The 19,319-nt window shown below is 38.3% G+C and overlaps 1 protein-coding gene across 1 annotated transcript in view; it reads right to left on the bottom strand.

Annotated features, from left to right (window-relative positions):
• LOC101634968 (lymphocyte antigen 75) overlaps positions 1-13,771 on the bottom strand; it is a 70,763-nt gene extending 56,992 nt beyond the window's left edge. Inside the window, exons 1-3 of the mRNA XM_012728196.1 lie at positions 13,408-13,771; positions 5,384-5,554; positions 3,710-3,874 (exon numbers count right to left, since the gene is read on the bottom strand). Of these exons, the coding sequence (XP_012583650.1) occupies positions 3,710-3,874; positions 5,384-5,554; positions 13,408-13,681 (610 nt within the window). The 5' untranslated portion in view covers positions 13,682-13,771. The remainder of the gene's footprint in view (positions 1-3,709; positions 3,875-5,383; positions 5,555-13,407) is intronic.
• Positions 13,772-19,319: the final 5,548 nt, after the last annotated feature.

Below are 19,319 nucleotides of genomic sequence, written 5' to 3'. Positions count from 1 at the left end.
GAGCATCACATTCCTCACCAGCATCATCCTCACTACCATAAATACTTACTTCAAAGGGCTGGTACAAGGGATTAAATATGATAATGTATTATATTATTTAGTATCCTTTTTGAGACACTATCATCAACATCATCAAATATTATGATTTTTCCCATTAATTGAATAAATTATCAGGGGTTCAGTAACTTGGGTTCAATTTTTTAAAAATAATGTAAAAAGTGTTTATAAACTTTCTAGCAAGACACTAATAGAACAAGTCATAGAATTTTATTGAGTACATAAAAGAGGTCCCAGATAAGTAAAAAAGCATATCGTTTTCATGGATGAGGAGACATAATGTAGTAACAGTAATGCTTCTTTAATTAATCTATAATTCAATTCAATTCCAAAGTTCCAATAGGGTTTGCCATTGAATTTAATAAGTGGTTAAAAAAATAGCCAACACAATTCAAGAAAGAAAAATGAATACAGGAGCATTTACTTACCTAGAAATCAAGATTTACTACAAAAGACCAGAATAATTAAAATAGCATGGGGTAGAAACAGAAACAAACAGACCAAAGAAACAGAAGGAAGAGCCTAGAAACAGCCAAATATACACATGATAGTCTATCTATGTTAAAAGCAGCATAATACATCAGAGGGGAAAATCTAAAATAAACAAGTGCTTGATCAATTGAATATTCACATGAAGAAAGATAAATTAGATATCTACCTCTATAACTTATATTTCAGATGGATTGAGAATATAAATTTCAAAAGCAAAATTGTGAGTTTTTAGAAGAAAACATGAGAGGGTATCTTTATTATACTAAGGCTAAGAAAGGATTTGCTAGCTAATAACAAAAAGTGCAAAGCACTAAGGAAAAGAAAAAATCTGACTGAATTAAAATTAACATTATTTTAATAAAGAGGTAGAAAAATAAAGTGAAAAGAGCAAAGACTAGGAAAAGATATTTGTGATCCTACAATAGATTAGTTCCCAGAATATGTAAGTAGTATAACAAATTAGTTAAAAAAGGACAACCAACCTAACAGAAAACAGGAATAGGATATAAACTGGAAAAGTTCAGGGGGAAACTTGAATGCCTAATAAACACAAGATGCAAACCACTTTAACTGTAAGGGAAATATAAATGAAGAATAAAATACCACTTCATACCCATTATATCAGTCAATTAGTAAGTGTGATAACACTGAACAATGGAGGAGGTATAAACTCCTTCCACTTTGGAAAGCAATCAGAATTTTTTGACTAGAAGTGAAGAAATGAGCACTATATGACTCAGCAGTTCCTATTCTAGAGAAACTCTCAGACATGTCTGCCGACAAGCATATATAAAGAAGTTCCTTGCAGAAGCATTTGCAACAGCAAAAGCAGAACACGACCTGTTTCCTAATAAGGCAATGGATAAATTATGGTTTATTCATACAATGTAATATTTACAAAGCATCAGTTAATAATGGATAAACTTACAAATGGAGAAATAAGATAGTATTTGTATTATTTTAAAATATAAAACAATAGTATAATAAAAAAACATATACTGTTTATACATGTAAAACCTTGGTGGACATGAGACTTTTAGATGAATTCTATTAGCCTTTAGTTTCTTTAAAGAAAGAGAAGGAGGAAAGATAGGCATGGGGAGGAATATAAAGCAATATGACTAAATGTAAGTCAGGGTAGTGGTTATATAGACCTCTTTCCAGGTTGGAATTTTCCATTTTTTTTTAAAGATTTATTTATTTATTCATACAGAACTGGGATACAGGCCCGAGGTGCAGGGGCAGTGAAAGGATTCACCAGAGACAGAGTGGGGGGCAGAACAGGCAGATCAACGAAGTACACTGCTGAGGGGAGCAGAGGGCGGGTCAGGAGAGGTCTGCTGCGCCATGTGGTCACCTCCAGGGCAGGCAGGGATGGAACTCATGCGGAAGTGGCTTTTGATTCTTAGTGATGCGCTTTAACCCACTGCGCCACCAGGGAGGGCCTAGAATTTTCCATTCTTTTTTATGAGTTTTCATAATTAAAAATAATTACCACCACCAGTCTACAAAAACAATTTTACACTATACTCCATTTGTACGTGTCATTAAATGTACTTTAAGATTTCTTAAAATTCTCCTTGCCCCTGAGGAATATACTTATTTACTCAAAAGTGAGGACCTCTTACTGAAGCCACTTGGTGAGACTCAGTCATCTTTATATCTATGAACTCTCTTCTTTTCAAAGCAGAAAGAGTTTAATGAGAAGAAAATATAGGGGAGACACTACGTGACAAACACTTCAATAATATCTTCAAAGACATATCACTCAAAGCAAAGACAGTGAAGGAAAGTTAAACAACTGGGACTACATCAAATTAAGGTGATTTTGTATAGCAAAAGAGACTTTAACTAAAATAAAGAGACAACCCACTGATTGAGAGAGAAGTTTTGCACTCAAACCAAATGATACAGAGTGATCACAAAAATCTACAAAGTGCTGATGAAACTCAACAAAAACAAAGTAAACAACCCAGTCAAAACGGGCAGAAGAACTAAAAAGACACTTCTCCAAAGAGGGAATGCAAATGACAAACAGGTGTATTAAAAACTGTTCAAAATCACTTGTAATCAGGAAAATGCAAATTAAAACCACAATGAGATACCATTATGAAAGTGACACATGTTAAAAAAAACTAGTAACAACAAATATTGGTGAGACTGTGGAGAAAAAGGAACTCTCCTACATTGATGGCAGGAATATATAAATTAGTCCAACCACTATGGAAAGCTATGTGGAAGTTCCTCAAACTGCTGAAAATGGATCTCCCATATGATTCAGGAACTCCACTTCTGGGCATCTACCCAAAGGACACAAAAACATTGATTCAAAATATTAATTCAAAAGAACATTTGCATCCCTATGTTTATTGCAGCACTATTTATAATAGGTAAGCCCAAAAATAAATGCTTAGATCAAGGAAATGTTTTTTCACAATGGAATACTACTTAGCAACAAAAAAGATAAATTCATGCCATTCATAGAAACATGGATGGAGTTGGAAGGGATCATGCTCAGTGAAATAAGCCAGAAAGACAAAGAAAAAAATACCAGGTGGTTTCACTTATAGGAGGAATGTAGGGAACCCAAATAAGCAGTCAGGGGGAAAAAGTAATGATAAAGTAAAAATCAAAATCAATAGGCAATTATAAACCAGATATTCTTCAGAGGTGAGGGAAGTGGGAGTTGGATCAAAACAGGAGTGGGAAGAGCACAAGGGACTACAGTGATGGTACATAGATGAACTGGTGATGGGAATTTCATAGGACTATGCCCAAGATGATAAAGAATACATTGTATAAAAATGAAGAATTATGTAAAAAGTATATAAAATAATAATAATTAACAAAAAGAAAAAAAATGAGGCTGGGAGAAAGAAAAAGAGTTTATTGGTCATCATTCTTCAAATTCTTTCATTTAGTCATATGCAGCAGTTTAATCTTGCTTCTCCAGCCCATTTTCTGAATATTAATCTCTCATTCGTCTCCATCGCAGGATGCATTTTCAATGGATGAAACTCACTACTATTTGTTTGAGGGCTCAGTGTTGATGTTTAAATCCCAAGAGAAGACAGAAAGATATATACACAAAACAACATAACTGGATATAAAAATAGAAGACAGACAGCATCTTTACATACCACACACAAAGTAAACATACCTTTAAGAAATGTTAGTTCAACAGCATTGCTGATACTCAGTAAGTCAGCGCCTTGATTATGACATGAAACATAAGCTTCTTTCCAAGAAAGAGCTGTCTGAGTATTAAACTGATAGCAACTTCCAATCTGCTCATTCTTTTCCCAGTTATTTACACAGCCATTTTCTGTTGATAAAAGAAATGTTAGTGATCTGAAGTACAGGCATAATGTTTTCTGTTACTTAGAAATACCACAATTTCAATTTACATTTTTTAAGGATTGATAATATTGGTCTTTCACTAGACCATATTTTAATTCTTTGATTACACAAGGAAATTGAAGTCTTAGGATACCAAATAACTCAGACTACTTAACACCTCCATTTCCTACCAGTCACTCTCTTTATCAATTACGCTGCTATATTTTAGCACTTGCCTGTCTTCTGCCTAAAGGTAGGAATCTTCAACTGTGCTCACACTGTCAACCCCCTGAACTAATGGAAAACAAGCTTACTGGAAATGGTGGCAAACTACAGAAAGGTCTGCCCACACCTTACAGTTAAACCATTATTTGTATGGTTATGTGTGTGTGTAAATACACTGCTTCAATGACCAAGATTCATAGCCCAAATGACTATTGTATTTGAGAAGCTAAGTCCAACTTTCTCCTTAGTAAATTCTTATATGATATGTAACTAACATTACATAACTAACGTATGGAAATGTATACATAAATGTGTATATATGTATGTAAATGGAGAAGTACACTGCACCATACATATTCTTTAACAAAAGGTATAATGGACATATTCTTTAACAGAAATCTATAAAACATATGGTAGTGGCAACCAAGCAAAGGTGGGCAGGGGGGCCAGTGTAAGGTGTGGGGAACGGGGAGGCTGGCAGACTTCCCAGAGCCCTGTGAGCATTTTAACATTTGCTTTTCTCTGGGTTTTCTCTTGTGTCTCTCTTCTTCTGTGGGTGTGTTGCTGGTTCTCTATAGCCGTTTTCGGAATGACGTCACCCTTATATTGCTGGCGTAGAGGCTAAGGTGCGCACCCTTACGTATGATCACACACCCATGCCTAAGGTGACCGCAATCAGGCAGATTTGCCCCACCCCTAAGTTCCCAAGAGCCTCTGCATCAAAACAATCAAGCCAGCAGGCGATAGCTGCAGAGGTGAGTGGTATAAAAAGCCTGATTAATTCCATCTACACTGCACATGTATAATTTCAAAAGAATAAACTGTTTCCTGAATGAGATATACAGGTCTTAATACAACTGGCTCAAATATATACTCATAACCTCTCATGAGTTTAAGTGCATTTCAGACTTTACTGGGAGCTTTCAAAGGGCCTCCTATAACCAGTCACTTAACCACAAATCAGTTATATGTCACATGTCAGATTCAAGGACTTTCAAAAGCTAGATGGGCCCTTAGAGGTCCCTTCCTTACTGCCTTCATTTCTTAGATGGAGACAAACATCTAGAGATGTTTGTGGCAGAGTTATGAAGAACTACTTCTCTCTCTTTCCATATAGATACATAAAAATATCTATAGATACAGATATAATACTCCTTACCTTCTATATTTGTTGCAGTCATTTTTGAGTCACTTTAGACTCTGCATTCTCCCCTTTGCTTTTTATAAATGGTATTCTTTACATTTATTAAGCTTACTATCACATACATACCTGGCATTAAGCAGATGCCCCACTTTTGATCAACATTATAATTTAAGGTGGTAGCACACCATGGCCCACTGTGATTTTCATCAAGAATGCATTCATGATGCCAGGTCCCATTAACAAAGAATGGAAATTCACAAGGTCTCCCATAGGAGTTCCCATCTCTGGTATATATCTCTGTGAATTGGAGAGGGGGTAGAAGAAAGGGGTGTTAAAAATAATTAGCTTTAGTTGAATGGTTTCTAAAACTGCTTTGAAATAAAGATTGTTGTTTTTACTTATGCAAACACAGTAACTGGGTTGGCTGCACAATACAGAAATCATGAGCATGGATGCTGACTTCTCAGGTCTGGACTTCAACCTCTGTTAGCCTTAGGTTCCACATTTCCAAATTAGGAACAACAGTATTTAGCTCAGAGTTGTTCATAAAGTTTCAATTAGATAATCCATGTAAAACTTCTTCCACTGCGGAAGAGCTGAAAATCCTGGCTCTCTCAACAGACTACTGTGGGAGGCAGAGAGCTACCCCACAGGGTTGCCTTTCTAAGATTAAACTTACACTACATTTTCTTTACTTTAGCAAGAGCAGACAAATATCTTGGAAACAATAAGATTGATGTGGACTTTTTGAAACCAACTGTCAAGCAATAGAGATGAACAAAACAGCCCCATTGTTCAGAGATTGGAGGTAGTTTTGAGGTTGTGGGCTCTGAGGACATAAGAGCAAGAATTGCTTAAAGATCTACAACTCAATTTAAAAACAAAAAAACAAACAACCCAATCAATAAATGGTCAGAAAAGCTAAAATGGTACTTCTCCAAAGAAATGCAAATGGCCAAAAGGTATATGAAAAAAAGCTCAACATCACTTATTATTAGTGAAATGCAAATCAAAACCACAAGATACTAACTCACACCTGTGAGAATAGCCCTACTAAAATACACCAGAAGCTACAAATGTAGCTTACACTGCTGGTGGGAATGCAAACTGCTCCAGCCACTATGGAAAGTTGTATGGAGGTTCCTCAAAAGACTAAAACTGGACCTACCATAAAATTCAGTGAGTGCACTCCTAGGAATCTACCCAAAAGACAAAACAACACTAATTTGAAAGGAAACCTGCTCTCCTAAATGTACTACAGCACTGTTTACAATGGCCAAGATATGAAAACAACCTAAATGCCCAAACAAGTGAGTGTTTCAAAAAGATGTGGTATAGACCCTCTCTGGTGGTGCAGCAGGTTAAAGCACAGCACTAGAAGCTAAAGCCACTTCTGCATGAGTTTGATCCCCACCCTGGAGGTGACCCAGATGGCTCAGCAGACCTCTCCTGACAGGTCCCCTGCTCCCCTCAGCAGTGTACTTTATCAGTTAGCCTGTTCTGTTCCCCACTCTGTCTCTGGTGAATCCTTTCACTGCCCCTGCACCTCTGGCCTGTACACCAGTTCTGTATGAATAAATAAATCCTTGGAAAAAAAAAGATATGGTATATCCAGACAGTAGAATACTATTTAGTGAACAAAAAAAGATAAACTCATATCATTTGTATCAACATGGATGGAGCTAGAAGGAATTAAACTAAATGAAATATGCCAGCAGAAGAAAGATAAATACTGAGTGGTTTCACTTATATGAGGAATATAGAGAAAACAAACAAAGTGTCAGGAAAAAGACAAAACTTGCAAGATGATCATAAGTATGAGACATAAAGAGAAAGGTGTCAAAATGAGGAATGGAAGAGCATAAGGGTCTGTGGTGATGGATCACAGGTGCCACGGTGGTGAGAGAACTACAGATACTGCAGTGGAGCGGAGAAATCAAATACTTTTCAAAATTGAACAAAGATGTAAGAAAATAAATAAGAAACAAACAAAAACACAGCAGGTCACCAGGCAAGGAACTGGGGAAGAAAACCATGCCTCAATTAGAGTCCATTGTGAGCGTAAAGATAAGGCACATTACATCTCTGTGCTTCCTAAACTAATGAAAGGGAAAGAACAAATAACTGAGAGATGAGTTGGGTTGGCCAAGAAATTTTGAAAAATCTTGAATGCTACCCTTAAAAGCCAAAGTTCACTCCCTAACACTTCTGACTCTTAAACATGACACTATGAAGTAGGTGTGTATTGTGCTTTGGCTTAATTTTAAAATGTGACTTTATATTTTTATATTTTAAATATAAATATTATAATAATGTATACATATAATATAACTTGTATGAGGCAGATACAAGATAATGGAAGAAATTCAGGAAATATATTGGGGTAAGGACTGATTTAAAAAAAAAAGGAGGAAGAACTGCTGGAAAAGGCAGGACTCAGAGAGTGGAACTAGTTTTTCATTTTAATAAGTTTCCTGGTACACAAAGAGGATTTAAAAATTGATTTCAACATCATATATGCTAGGAAATGCAAGGAAAAGTGCAAATTAACAGTTCCCTGGAAAGGTATTTCATAGTATACCTAATTATATATATATATATAAATATATAACAATATATAAATAACAAATATATAAATATAAATATATATAAATATAAATATAAATATATATATATATTTGTTACCTTTTTCCAAATACTCGATTTCTTTAAAATCATGGTCATTGATATGAAAATACAGAAAAGTTTAAGTATGGAAAATCAGGAGGTACCACTCTTTCTCAGGTTGATAGATTTTCTTAAAATTGTGTTTTTGCACTGATTGAAAAAGATACTTGTACCCCCATGTTTATTGCTGCTTTATTTACAATTGGAAAAACATGGAAGCAGCCCAAATGCCCAAAAGTAGATGACTGGATTAGAAAGATGTGGTACATATATACAATGGAATATTACTCAGCAACCAAAAAAGAGAAACACATGTCTTTTGCAGCAACTTGGATGGAGCTGGAAAAGATCATGCTTAGTGAGATAAGCCAGAAAGAGAAAGAAAAATACCGGATGGTTTCACTCATAGCAGGAGTATAATGGACCAGGCGAGAAAATAACAAAAATAATGAACAACCATAGACCAGAGACATTATGTGGGGGTGGAGTGGGGAATGGGATCAAAAACAGGGGGGGGGGAAGGGAGGGAAATGCACGGGACTATGGTGGTGGCACAGGGGTGATTTGGTGATGGGAAACCCGTGGGGATTACAATTGAGATGAAAAAAAAAATGTGAAAAATGATGTAAAAATAAACTTTTTAATTAAAAAAAAAAATTGTGTTTTTGGGCCCTCCTTGGTGGTGCAGTGCGTTAGGATGCAGCACTGCAAGCAAGCTGCAGCCACTTCAGTACCAGTTAGATCCCCAGCCCTAGAGGTGACCCACATGGGGCAGAAGACCTCTCCTGACAGGTCCCCTGGTCCCCTCAGCAGTGTACTTCATTGATCTGCCTGCTCTGCTTCCCACTCTGTCTCTGGTGAAACTTCTCACCACCCCTGCATCTCTGGCCTGTACCCCAGTTCTGTATGCATAAATAAAATAAATATTTTCTTTAAAAAGTGTGTTTAAGGTGGTATTTAATTCTACATCTTTCATTAGTCTCAAATGGTCATTTAACTGAAGAGTGAAAACTGATCTAACATTTTAGAATGTATTAAGCTGCAATATAGCAAGGGCAAGAATAATCTGGATGTTTTTAATTACAATCCTTAATTAAGGAACACTGGTTTATTTTCTTCTGACATAAAAATGGTTTTGAACAAGGTACTTCTGTTAAAGTATGTTCACATTGTATCTGATAAGAATACAGCTTATTACTCATGTTCTGTTTTTAACCATACCCCAAATTTCAAGTTGCTCATGTCCAATTTCTATTACACATTAGAACACTAAAAGGACAGCCTCTGAGCATAACTACTACTTATAGAGCCATCATTTTCTCCCCAAGGAACTTGTGTTTCTGTTATAAAAGTACTTTCAATTACATTTCTCTTTCTCTTTACCACCACCCTGTAATATCAGTAGAGCAAGAATTATGCTTGTTAATGAAATCCCCATTTTTGCTGAGTAGTTATATGAACCATTCCGTTACTCAATCATAAATGACAGAACTTGCTCTCTGAGTATCGTCCTTGACTTTTTTTTTTTAAGATTTTTTAATTTATGCAAACAGAGCTAGGGTACTGGTCAGAGATGCAGGGGAGGTGAGAGGATTCACCAGAGACAGAGTGGGGGGCAGAACAGGCAGATCGATGAAGTACACTGCTGAAGGGAGCAGCGAGTGAGACAGGAGAGGTCTGCTGCACCATGTGGATCACTTCCAGGGCCGGGATTGAACTCGCACCAAGCGGCCATGGCCAGCTTCATGCAGTGCTACGCTTTAACCCATTTGTGCCACCAGGGAGAGCCAGTGTCCTGGACTGCTAAGGACACCTTGTGGGATGAATGCCTGCCTTCTCAGGCTTTCAGTCTTTTCATAGCTCAAAGCAACTTCAAATAAGACATCTCCAGTGCTCAGTATGCTGTGAAGAATGATAAGCGCAAAACCGCCACCACCACAGCAGCAGCAAAATTGTGCTAACTATTCACTAGCAATTTTAGTGTCACACATAGTTTGGAACAGTTCAACCTCTTAAACTCAATAGACAAACTTTCCTGAAAAGGATCTTCTCTTAGTGTGTGCATATATGGTGATTGCACCCTTAAAAGAACAGTTTATTCTCGATTAGGCACTCACACAAAAAACTAAAAATTAATTTCTTTAGTAACATTAGGCAAAATCACATCAATGGTTAAAGCTGTTACATGCAGGTAAGACTCAAAACCAGGATTGTGCTCCCCAAATTTAGTTTCTTTATCTCTCCCTTGACTTCAAGGTTTAGATTAGATTTTATTAAATCTCATTTATTAGATTAAATTTTAACTTCTAATTTGCCATTAGTCCATTATGTTGCCTCTATCCATAATCCCCATGTATGAGTTATAGGCATCTCAGGAAAAACTTTATTTGTATAAATTTTATGATAAACTGCCTTTGACTAACATTTAGATATGCATTTAAATATCTAATAGCTCAACCCCACTAGCACTTCAAATTGTGGATATTTTGTGAATTATGCAGAGAAAATAAACTTTCAATGGAATGTAGGTGTAGGGCTATCTTGAATTTTGAAGAACTCTTCTTCAAAAGAAGTTAAAATTTAATCTAATAAATGAGATTTAATAAAATCTAATCTAAACCTTGAAGTCAAGGGAGAGATAAAGAAACTAAATTTGGGGAGCACAATCCTGGTTTTGAATCTTACCTACATGTAACAGCTTGTATAATATTGGAATTAATTTTGTTGGGACTCAATAATCTGACCTGTCTTATCTTTATACAACTCGACAGGAAGGTAGGGTTAAGAACTAATACTGGGAGTCTGAGACAGCAGTCTTAGCCAGAGTCCCTAATTTCAGACAGTGCTCTCTTTGAACAAGGAGGGAGAAATGGCCAGAATTTAATACTGATTTAATTTGAAAGGTGGAATGGAAAGCAGAACAATGACGTGTAGATTTCTGATGCTTGTGACTTGGATATATCTATCACTGAGACAGAGATGTAGAAGAGGAGGCAGCTTTGGTTCTGGCCTCTTGCCAATTAATACTTGAGGTATATCTTGACTAGCTATAATTATATGTATCCCACACCTTCTTTCAAAATAAATTTCTCTACTAGAAATTTGGAACACTGTTCCAAATATAGTGTTTGGAAGGACAAAAGCCCACATTGTGTCTTTGGGCTCTTACTGGTGTTATTTCTCATCTCTCTCCAGGGTGCTACCCTAGGTGACTTCTAATCCTTTTTCTGTACCAGTTGTTGCTTAATCAGCCATGTGAAGCCCAGGGGCCATCTTCCCTGAAGAGTATAAAAACTAGTTATATCTAAGTGAGGAATTTTGAGCACGGATTTATAATTGTTTAACATGTAATTATGTCCCTTCAAAGACTTGAAAGCAGAGGTGACATCAAGATGGCAATAAAGATTCCTTCAATCCTCAGACAAACATGTAATAATTGTACACTGAAAGAGACTCCTTGCACCTTGGAAATCAGCACAGATTGCACTAGTAGGACAAGGAGGAGAATCACACTTCATTAAGCAGGATATGCAGTGATTCCAGTGTAGTGTGTGTAACTGTCTTTGACATTAGTGGGCAAAATTATGAATAAGGATCCATAAGTTGATGCAATGTATCATCTAACCAACTAATCACTGCTGTGTGAAGTAAAAGCCTAAAATGCAATTCAACAACAATAACAAAGGAATTAAAAGCAGGAGAAAGAGTCTTGACAAGAAAATTATTCCTTCTGAGGTATAAATATAATGAAACCAATAAAATCAAGTTCAAAAGGCATTTTGTTTGGGTTCATATTTTCCATAAACTGTCAAGATAAAGGCTTTTGCATTACAAAATTTAAACTTGCCGTTAAGTGGTAGCCAGAAAGCATTTTCTTTTTTTAGGCTAGAAATAAGCTAACTAGCAGAAAATAGAATTGTTTCCTTGTACCCAAGGGCTGGAAAAAAGGAAGCCCCATCTTTAATTCTCTAGTATGTCCCCTTAACATTAGAACTTGACATCTTAGGAAGCTGTTGTATTGTCTCTAGGAAATAGAAAGAGGTTACCTATAAAGCAAAATATGTGCAGGTAGTGGGAATGATAGGAGGTCAAAGTTAACTTAAAAGTGTTTTAAGAGAAAAGGAAAATCTCTATATAATGATGTAAATTTACAAACAGATGAAGGACTAGTTAGGACTTAGATAAAATAATTACATATATGTCAACATTTTATATAATTTGGAGCAATGCGATGAAAAAAATTCATTTGGCTGATAGCTATTAGCATTTAGAAGTTCAAAAAAGAAGTCTAATTATTCTTTTTAATCTTGGAAATTTATTGTAATCTAGTCTTTAGATGCTAAACAAAGGTTATGGTTAAGATAATCCCCAAAGGGAACATTCATATATTTATTTTTGGAAGCAATGGACTTGTGAGAAAAGTTCAAAATGCAGAATAATAAAAACATCAGAGTGTGATTATTATGCCAAAAATAAAAATAAATGAACCCACATGAGGTTCTTTAAAACTTCCCATTATATTAAAACCTGCAGACAAGGAAAAATATATTTCCATTAATGCTTTTTCTTTCTTGTTTAAACTTTACTAGACAATTTGACTTTTGTCTCATATGAAGGATTTCCTGTTACTCTAACACTTCTTTTCATGGAGTTCAGAAGAATGCAATCATAAGAAGTGTATATGCTGTGCCTCCCTGGTGGCTCGAGGGTTAAAAACATAGCACTATCAAGCAATCTCTAGCTACTGTAGCATGAGTTCAATTGCCAGTCAGGGAGCTGACCCACATGGCACAGCAGACCTCTCCTGTCTCCCTGGCTGTTCCTCTCAGTAGCATATTTTAGTAGATCTGCCTGTCCTGTTTCCCACTCTGTCTCTGGTGAATCCTCCTACCTTCACTTCTGGCCTATATTTATTTACGCATAAATACACAAGTCTTTTTAGAAAAAAGAAGTACATATGATCAGATATCAGAGAGATTTTCCAGGCTCGCCACAGAATGACTGTGTAACCTCTGATTGTGTAACCTCTCCTAGAGTTATCTGTAAAAAGGGGGCAAAAAACATCAACTTCACAGAGGTAACTTGACAGTGCTGTACCTAGAACTAAATACTAGCTCACTGTCCTACCAGTCCAAGGCTTTATTTGTAGTCAATTTGTCAATGCCACATTTATGAAACACAATAGTAGGCCCTCCCTGGTGGCACAGCACTGAGAAGCTAAAGCCACTTCCGCATGAGTTCCATTCCCGCCTGCCCTGGAGGTGACCACATGACGTGACAGACCTCTTCTGACCTGCCCGCTGCTCCCCTCAGCAGTGTACTTCATAGATCTGCCTGTTCTGCTCCCCACTCTGTCTTTGGTGAAGCCTCTCATCGCCCCTGAGCCTCTGGCCTGTACCCCAGTTCTGTATGAACAAATAAATAAATCTTAAAAAAAAAAAAACCACAATAGCAAATGAGTCAAATCCCTCTCCAATACTCACCATGGTATGGCTGGCCACACAGGCTTTCCTCTGAACCTCCTTTCTTCCAGAAATCAGATGAATTTGTACTTGCTATAGCATGTCCATCCTGTAGAGCTAACCTGTATCGGGCAGCTCCATGCAGAGAGCGGTGATCGCATTTCCACCAGAGCATGACATGGGAGTCACAACTGAACATTCTCAAGGTATCCTTGGGTTTGGTAATATCTAGGCCAAGGCACTTCTGGGATTGCAAATGAAAGAGCCGACTTTGGGACACCCACTTCCATAACATGTCCTTGGTTTTGTCACAGTCCTTTGCTACTATCCAGTCGTTCAATGGTTGGATACACTTGCCAGTGTTTTCATTCACAATGGTGAATGGATCATTGCCTGAGTCAAGAAAGAAAAAGATGGTTCAGGATTGTGAATTATGTGGTCAGTGTGTATTGTATCCTGCTTGCAAAGGAGTGTCTAAGCACCATTGAAACATTCCCACCTTCAAGCAGCATAAACTAATATATTACACAAGAGCAAAGGACAGTAATGTTTACAGAGGCAGTACATTGTGGGTTAAGAGCATGGACCATCTGCCTGGGTTCACAGACTGCCTCTGCTACTTGTTTGCTGTATAAACAAACCACATTTACTTTCCATGCCTCAGTTTCCTCCCTTGTAAAATAGTATTCCATACAATAGATATGAGGATAAAGTGAGTTCATACATGCAAAGCACTTAGAGGACATACTTGTTATTGCTATTCCATGAAGGATACCACCTGCCCCTCATATAACAAGATGAAGGAAATGTTTTCTTCTTCCTTAGACAGGTGAATTACCATCAACGAAATATACCCTGAGTCTATTTAGGACAACTTCGTCTTGCTAACATTTTAGCTACTACAGCAGGGTAAATTATTACATAACCTTAAAGTTTCTGAAAGGAGGTGAGACTTATGAGGAGGCAGAGTAGATAGTGGCATAAAGGGATCAGAAGAAATGAAGATCTGGGTTCCCAGGGTAGGAGGTCTTGTGGCCAACTCCATCATAGAACCTCCAGGAAGGTATTAGGAAGCCCCTGAAGGAGGGATGGGATAATTGACAGTGTGAATTGCTTAGGGAGGTCAAACCTAAACTACTGGATTAAAGATCCAGTAGGTTTGAACAAGGAGAAACTCAAAAGTAAACTGTGGGCTGATGACTCAAGTGTCCTGGCAACTTTTGCATCACCCGAGGGAGATATCTACAAAGAAAGATACTGAAATTTTGTTAAGCTGTAGAATGAAAACTCAGAATAATATTTTAATTTAGTTTAATGCAAATAAAGTAATGCATTTTTCTTGATTCTGTAGCGCAGGGTTCACCTTTGTTAAACAAAGTACAATGGAACAGTTTGATTAGTGCTTTTACAGAGAAAATTTTTTATAGTTGGCACAAAACATCGTACTGGTGATAGTGAAGTTGAAATACTTAAGACAAACTTAAACAATCATTGTGAAAGAACCAAAGGGTTCAGGGCTGCACTTGTATTGCAGTGGTTAAGTCTCAGTGCTATGCTAGTCTCAGCACTGTCAGACTAGCACTGCTGTGGCTTGAATTTAATTTCTGGCCAGGAAGCTGACATACATGGCTCAGCAGACCTCTCCTATCTTGCCTGCTGTTCCCTTTAGTAGTGTATTTCAGTCAATCTGCCTGTTCTGCTCCCATTCTGTCTCTGGTGAATCCTCTCATCCCCTGCATCTCTGGCCTACACCCCAACCCTTCTATGTATAAATAAATAAATTTTAAGAACAAAAACCACAAAGCCTTCAGCAGAAGGACCTATAAGATTTTAGTTTCCCAAAACCACTTTCATTTTTACATCAGCTTTATAAACTGGCTTCTCTAACACTAAATACATTGTGTAATAATAATTTACAGGCTTTCAGAGTTAAAAATCCTATTGCCAGGAACTTGAAGGGAAATGCCTCATATCAAGGATATGAGAGGAACTTTCATGTTAATAACAATTATAAAATTAAGTCCTATTCAGTTACTACTTTGAACAGAAGTTTTTGTTTTAATGACAGCAGCAGCAACAAGAGGAATAAAAACATCCTTTGAAACTTTATTTTTTTCAGATGTCTAAAACATCACACCTAGGGTTGCAGCTAAGTGTGTTTGCCATAGCAGCTTCCACTCCACTCTTCTCCTCTTTGACATCACTTTATCGTTCCTTAGCTTATGGGGAGAATAGTTCACAAAAAGGGGAAATGTACTGTCTTAGAAGATGGTTGCTCATATTTGCTCTAATGTCCTTCCACTCAGATCCCTGATCTCTCTTTCACAAATAGTCTCTCTTGCACCTCTCCAGTACAACGAATTCCAATATTGAAATGCAATAAAGCTTGCATTCCAAAGTATCAGAAATTACTGCAAGAAAAAAGAAGCTTGCTCCAGTGGGAGAATGGTTAGCCACCACCTTTGCCTAATCTACACTACAGTAGGAATCTTCCCCTGGCTTCTCCAGGGTCTTTGTATATGTAAATGTAAGATGAAAGCAGTGAAGTATAAGTAACTTAAGCCACTTCTAGGACTAATATTCTATGCTTCCATATGATAAGTTTTCCAAGTCTTCTTGTGGGTTTTCAAAGTCTGGATTTTATAAGTGTGCTAAGTTCACTACTGCATATTGCTCTTGAACAGATGCCCACATCTTTATTATGCCATGCTAATGCTAGTAGTACTTAAGGTCATTTTCATTCCAATGACAGTGCTGTTTTATAAATATTCTTTGGAAGAGAAAAAAAAACATTCTTCTTTACTCTGTGTTTTATGACTGGGACATCTGAGGATTTAACAACTTTGTAGGAACTCTGAAAGGCTACAGGAGACCATGGAGTAGCATGAAGTAGCTATGTAAAAAAGGAGCTGTGAGACACCTTACCTAATTGCAACATCTAAAATTTAAATACTTTTTTGACTGAAAAGCAGTATTTAACCCAAATATGTAATATTAATGTTTGGCAGCTCTAGTGCTCATTTACCACAGACATTTATTACTAATATGACTTAAGGAAACTTGTTGTTAGCCTTTATACATAATATATGTGCACACATAATGTAAGCTAGGGAGAATATTGTTCTTTTGTAACAATTCCCCATAATTTTCCTTACTCTGTGCAGGAGCTGTTCAGTCTGCCTCAGTCTTGTCTCAGTCTTCTACTAAGTATGAAGAGTGGGATGGTAGAATGAAGTGTGGGAACAAGGACTGAGAAAATGTGAAAATAATTTATTTGGACAACTTGTTAAATAAGGGCATATAAAGTATTTCAGACATGTATTATACTTTGAAAAGGTTAACTACAGAGTGATTTAGAAAACAGATTCTTTATTGTTAGCCTTATATTGCACCTTGCATACTTTATAATCCTATTCTGGTACTAAATAGAAATGAAAGTTTACCTTCAAATACATTACTGGTTAAGTATAAAAGGCAGAAGTTGATGAACGAACCTTTACTACCCTAGTAGCAATCCTTATATGTTTTGTTTTATAGAAACATTCTATTGTTACTACAGAGGAAACAGCTAAGTAGAATAATAAATGGAAAATGAATTTCAGTATGTCCACTTCTATCATTAGTAATCATATTTCTGATCATTAACTCCTGTCTTAAAAGCCCTAAATGAAAAAGCTCTGTACATTAAAAAAAAAAAACTGAATATCAACATTTTATAACAACAGAGAAATGGAGAGGAGGAGGGCCTGGGAAGGCAAGAAGGATGAATATTGTAATAGTTTTAGACACAAGGGAATTTCCAGAGCCCACGCAATTGCGCATTTTCAGGAGTCTCAACTATGCATGCAGAATGCACAGTTGCAGGAAAAGAAAGAAATCAAACTTCTTTGCTATTTTAAAAGCAGGTTCTGATGTGATAGGTCTACTTGGAGACCTACTTGATGTGGCAGTCTACTTGGAGTCACGATGTCATGGTGTTCAGACTGGGCACTGTGAGATTCCCTAAAGGACTGGTTTACTTCAAGCACTTAACTCTCACCAGAGGCAAAAGGTAAGCAATTGGCATTTCCCCAAGGACACTGAGGTACTCTTCCAGCATCTGAGCAACAGAGACCACCTGAGCAAAGGTAGCCTCTAACACACGACAAGGTGCAAGCTATTATCAGCTTGGTGAAGCTGACACATTGCCAAACAAGCTAGCCAAGTGTCTATAGAGTTTCAAAATTTCAGTGTAAGCATTAACAGAGCCATAAGTGTGGTTTAAGAAGGTGAAAAAGCTGACCAGAGCAGCCGCTAAGGGTGAGGAGGGATGCAGGAAAACAAAAATTTGTGAGGACTGAGCACAGGGAGGATGGAGTTAAGCCAATATTCTTTGCTTTGGGTTGATAGGAAAGAACAGAGATTGTAGATATTGCAAAAATTAAGGAAATCCTGTGTTTTATGGGTGAGACAAAATAGGACTAAAGTGAAGATCCATGGAAACCAGCTTAGTGATTGAATGGTTAGTCTGCTTTGACAGGTTGCTGCAATAATTTTTTCCTATCTAAAGTATGGGTCAGGTAGAATAGAATTCTTCCAGTAATATAGAACCTTTGGTATTTCCCAACACAGACGGTCAAAGAAGAATGGAGAAGTATAAATCAGAGCAAAGTCCACTCATGGGTTCCTGATGTAGATAGGGGAATGCCACCTACTCTGAGAAACCTATCACTCTGAGGAATTTCAGCTACAAAGGAAAGACACAAGCAACCTGAGGTTTTTCAAAACTTCCCTAGTCATCTTTAACTTCCTCATACAGACAAATAATAGAAGTGGTATGTAGGGATGGCCCACTGATTGCTCATTGGGCAGCCAGAATAAGAACAAAGTCCTTACATAGCTTCTGCCAAAGCAAAAGGAAAGTAAAAGCAAACCGGTTGCTGCTAAAGAGAGTATGATGGGCCTGACACTATTTAGAGCATCAGCTAAGAGCCTCTTCCCTTGGTTCTGCTTCTCGGATGAGCATCAGGAGGTCTCAAGGCAAGCCACCCTTATGCTCCATCCTGGGATCCTAGGCCTCAGGGTTGTTTGGAACTGATAAACCAATTAGATGGAAGGCTGCCTGCTCCAGGCGTTGGATGAGACCATCCAATAGAGTCGTGATCCTCATGGTCACTCAGGAGACTTGAGAGTCAGACGTGTACCACGGGCACAGAGAAATCAGTCACCCCGCTCCCCACCCCCCACAGCTCTTCCCCCCTTCCCCCCCAGTACACACATCCTAGAATACGTGCGCTGCCCCTCTGGAGAACCCTCTAGCCCTCCTACGCCCCACCCAACTCGCTCCCCGGGCGAGAGTGACTTTGGAACCCGTCTCCTCAGACCTCCCCTTGGGTTCATAGGTCCAGTTCCAGACCCCTGAGGAAGAGGTGACGTGATCCCGAAGAGTGGCCCTGACCTCGCCAAGTTGGCGGAGTTTGTCGCTTCGCGGCCGCCAGCAGGGTGGCGGCCGACGCGCCCACGTTTACCTGTGTGGCCAGCGGGTTCCGCCAGTACTAAGTACCGGAGGATCAAAGCAAGTAACTCCGCTGCACGGAGAGGGGTCGCCCAGCGCGTCCTCATCTTGAGCTGGCCCAGGCGGTCCAACCCGGCACTCGGGCGCACGCAGCACCCACTCTTCCCGGAGCACCCAGCCCACCCCGCCCGAGACTATCCGGGGCCTCCGGGACGCCAGGCCCCGCCCCTTACTCTTCATCCAATCAGACATGCAAGGTGCTCGGTCCTGGGTGGGGCTGGGCGGGGCAGGGGTGGGGCCTAGGGAGCGAAAAGGCGCCGCGCGGCTGGTCTGAGCACCTGTAAGGGGCCAAACACACCCCGAGGCGGGGAGGGAGCTTTGAGGGAGAGCTCAGAGTGTGACGCGGGCTACTAGACTTGGGAGTCCTCACCGCCTTTTC

This window comes from Condylura cristata, unplaced genomic scaffold (assembly GCF_000260355.1).
Source record: "Condylura cristata isolate star-nosed mole 26May11 unplaced genomic scaffold, ConCri1.0 scaffold00002, whole genome shotgun sequence".
In the NCBI taxonomy this organism is placed as follows: Eukaryota; Metazoa; Chordata; class Mammalia; order Eulipotyphla; family Talpidae; genus Condylura; species Condylura cristata.
This window is presented reverse-complemented; position numbering and strand designations above follow the sequence as displayed.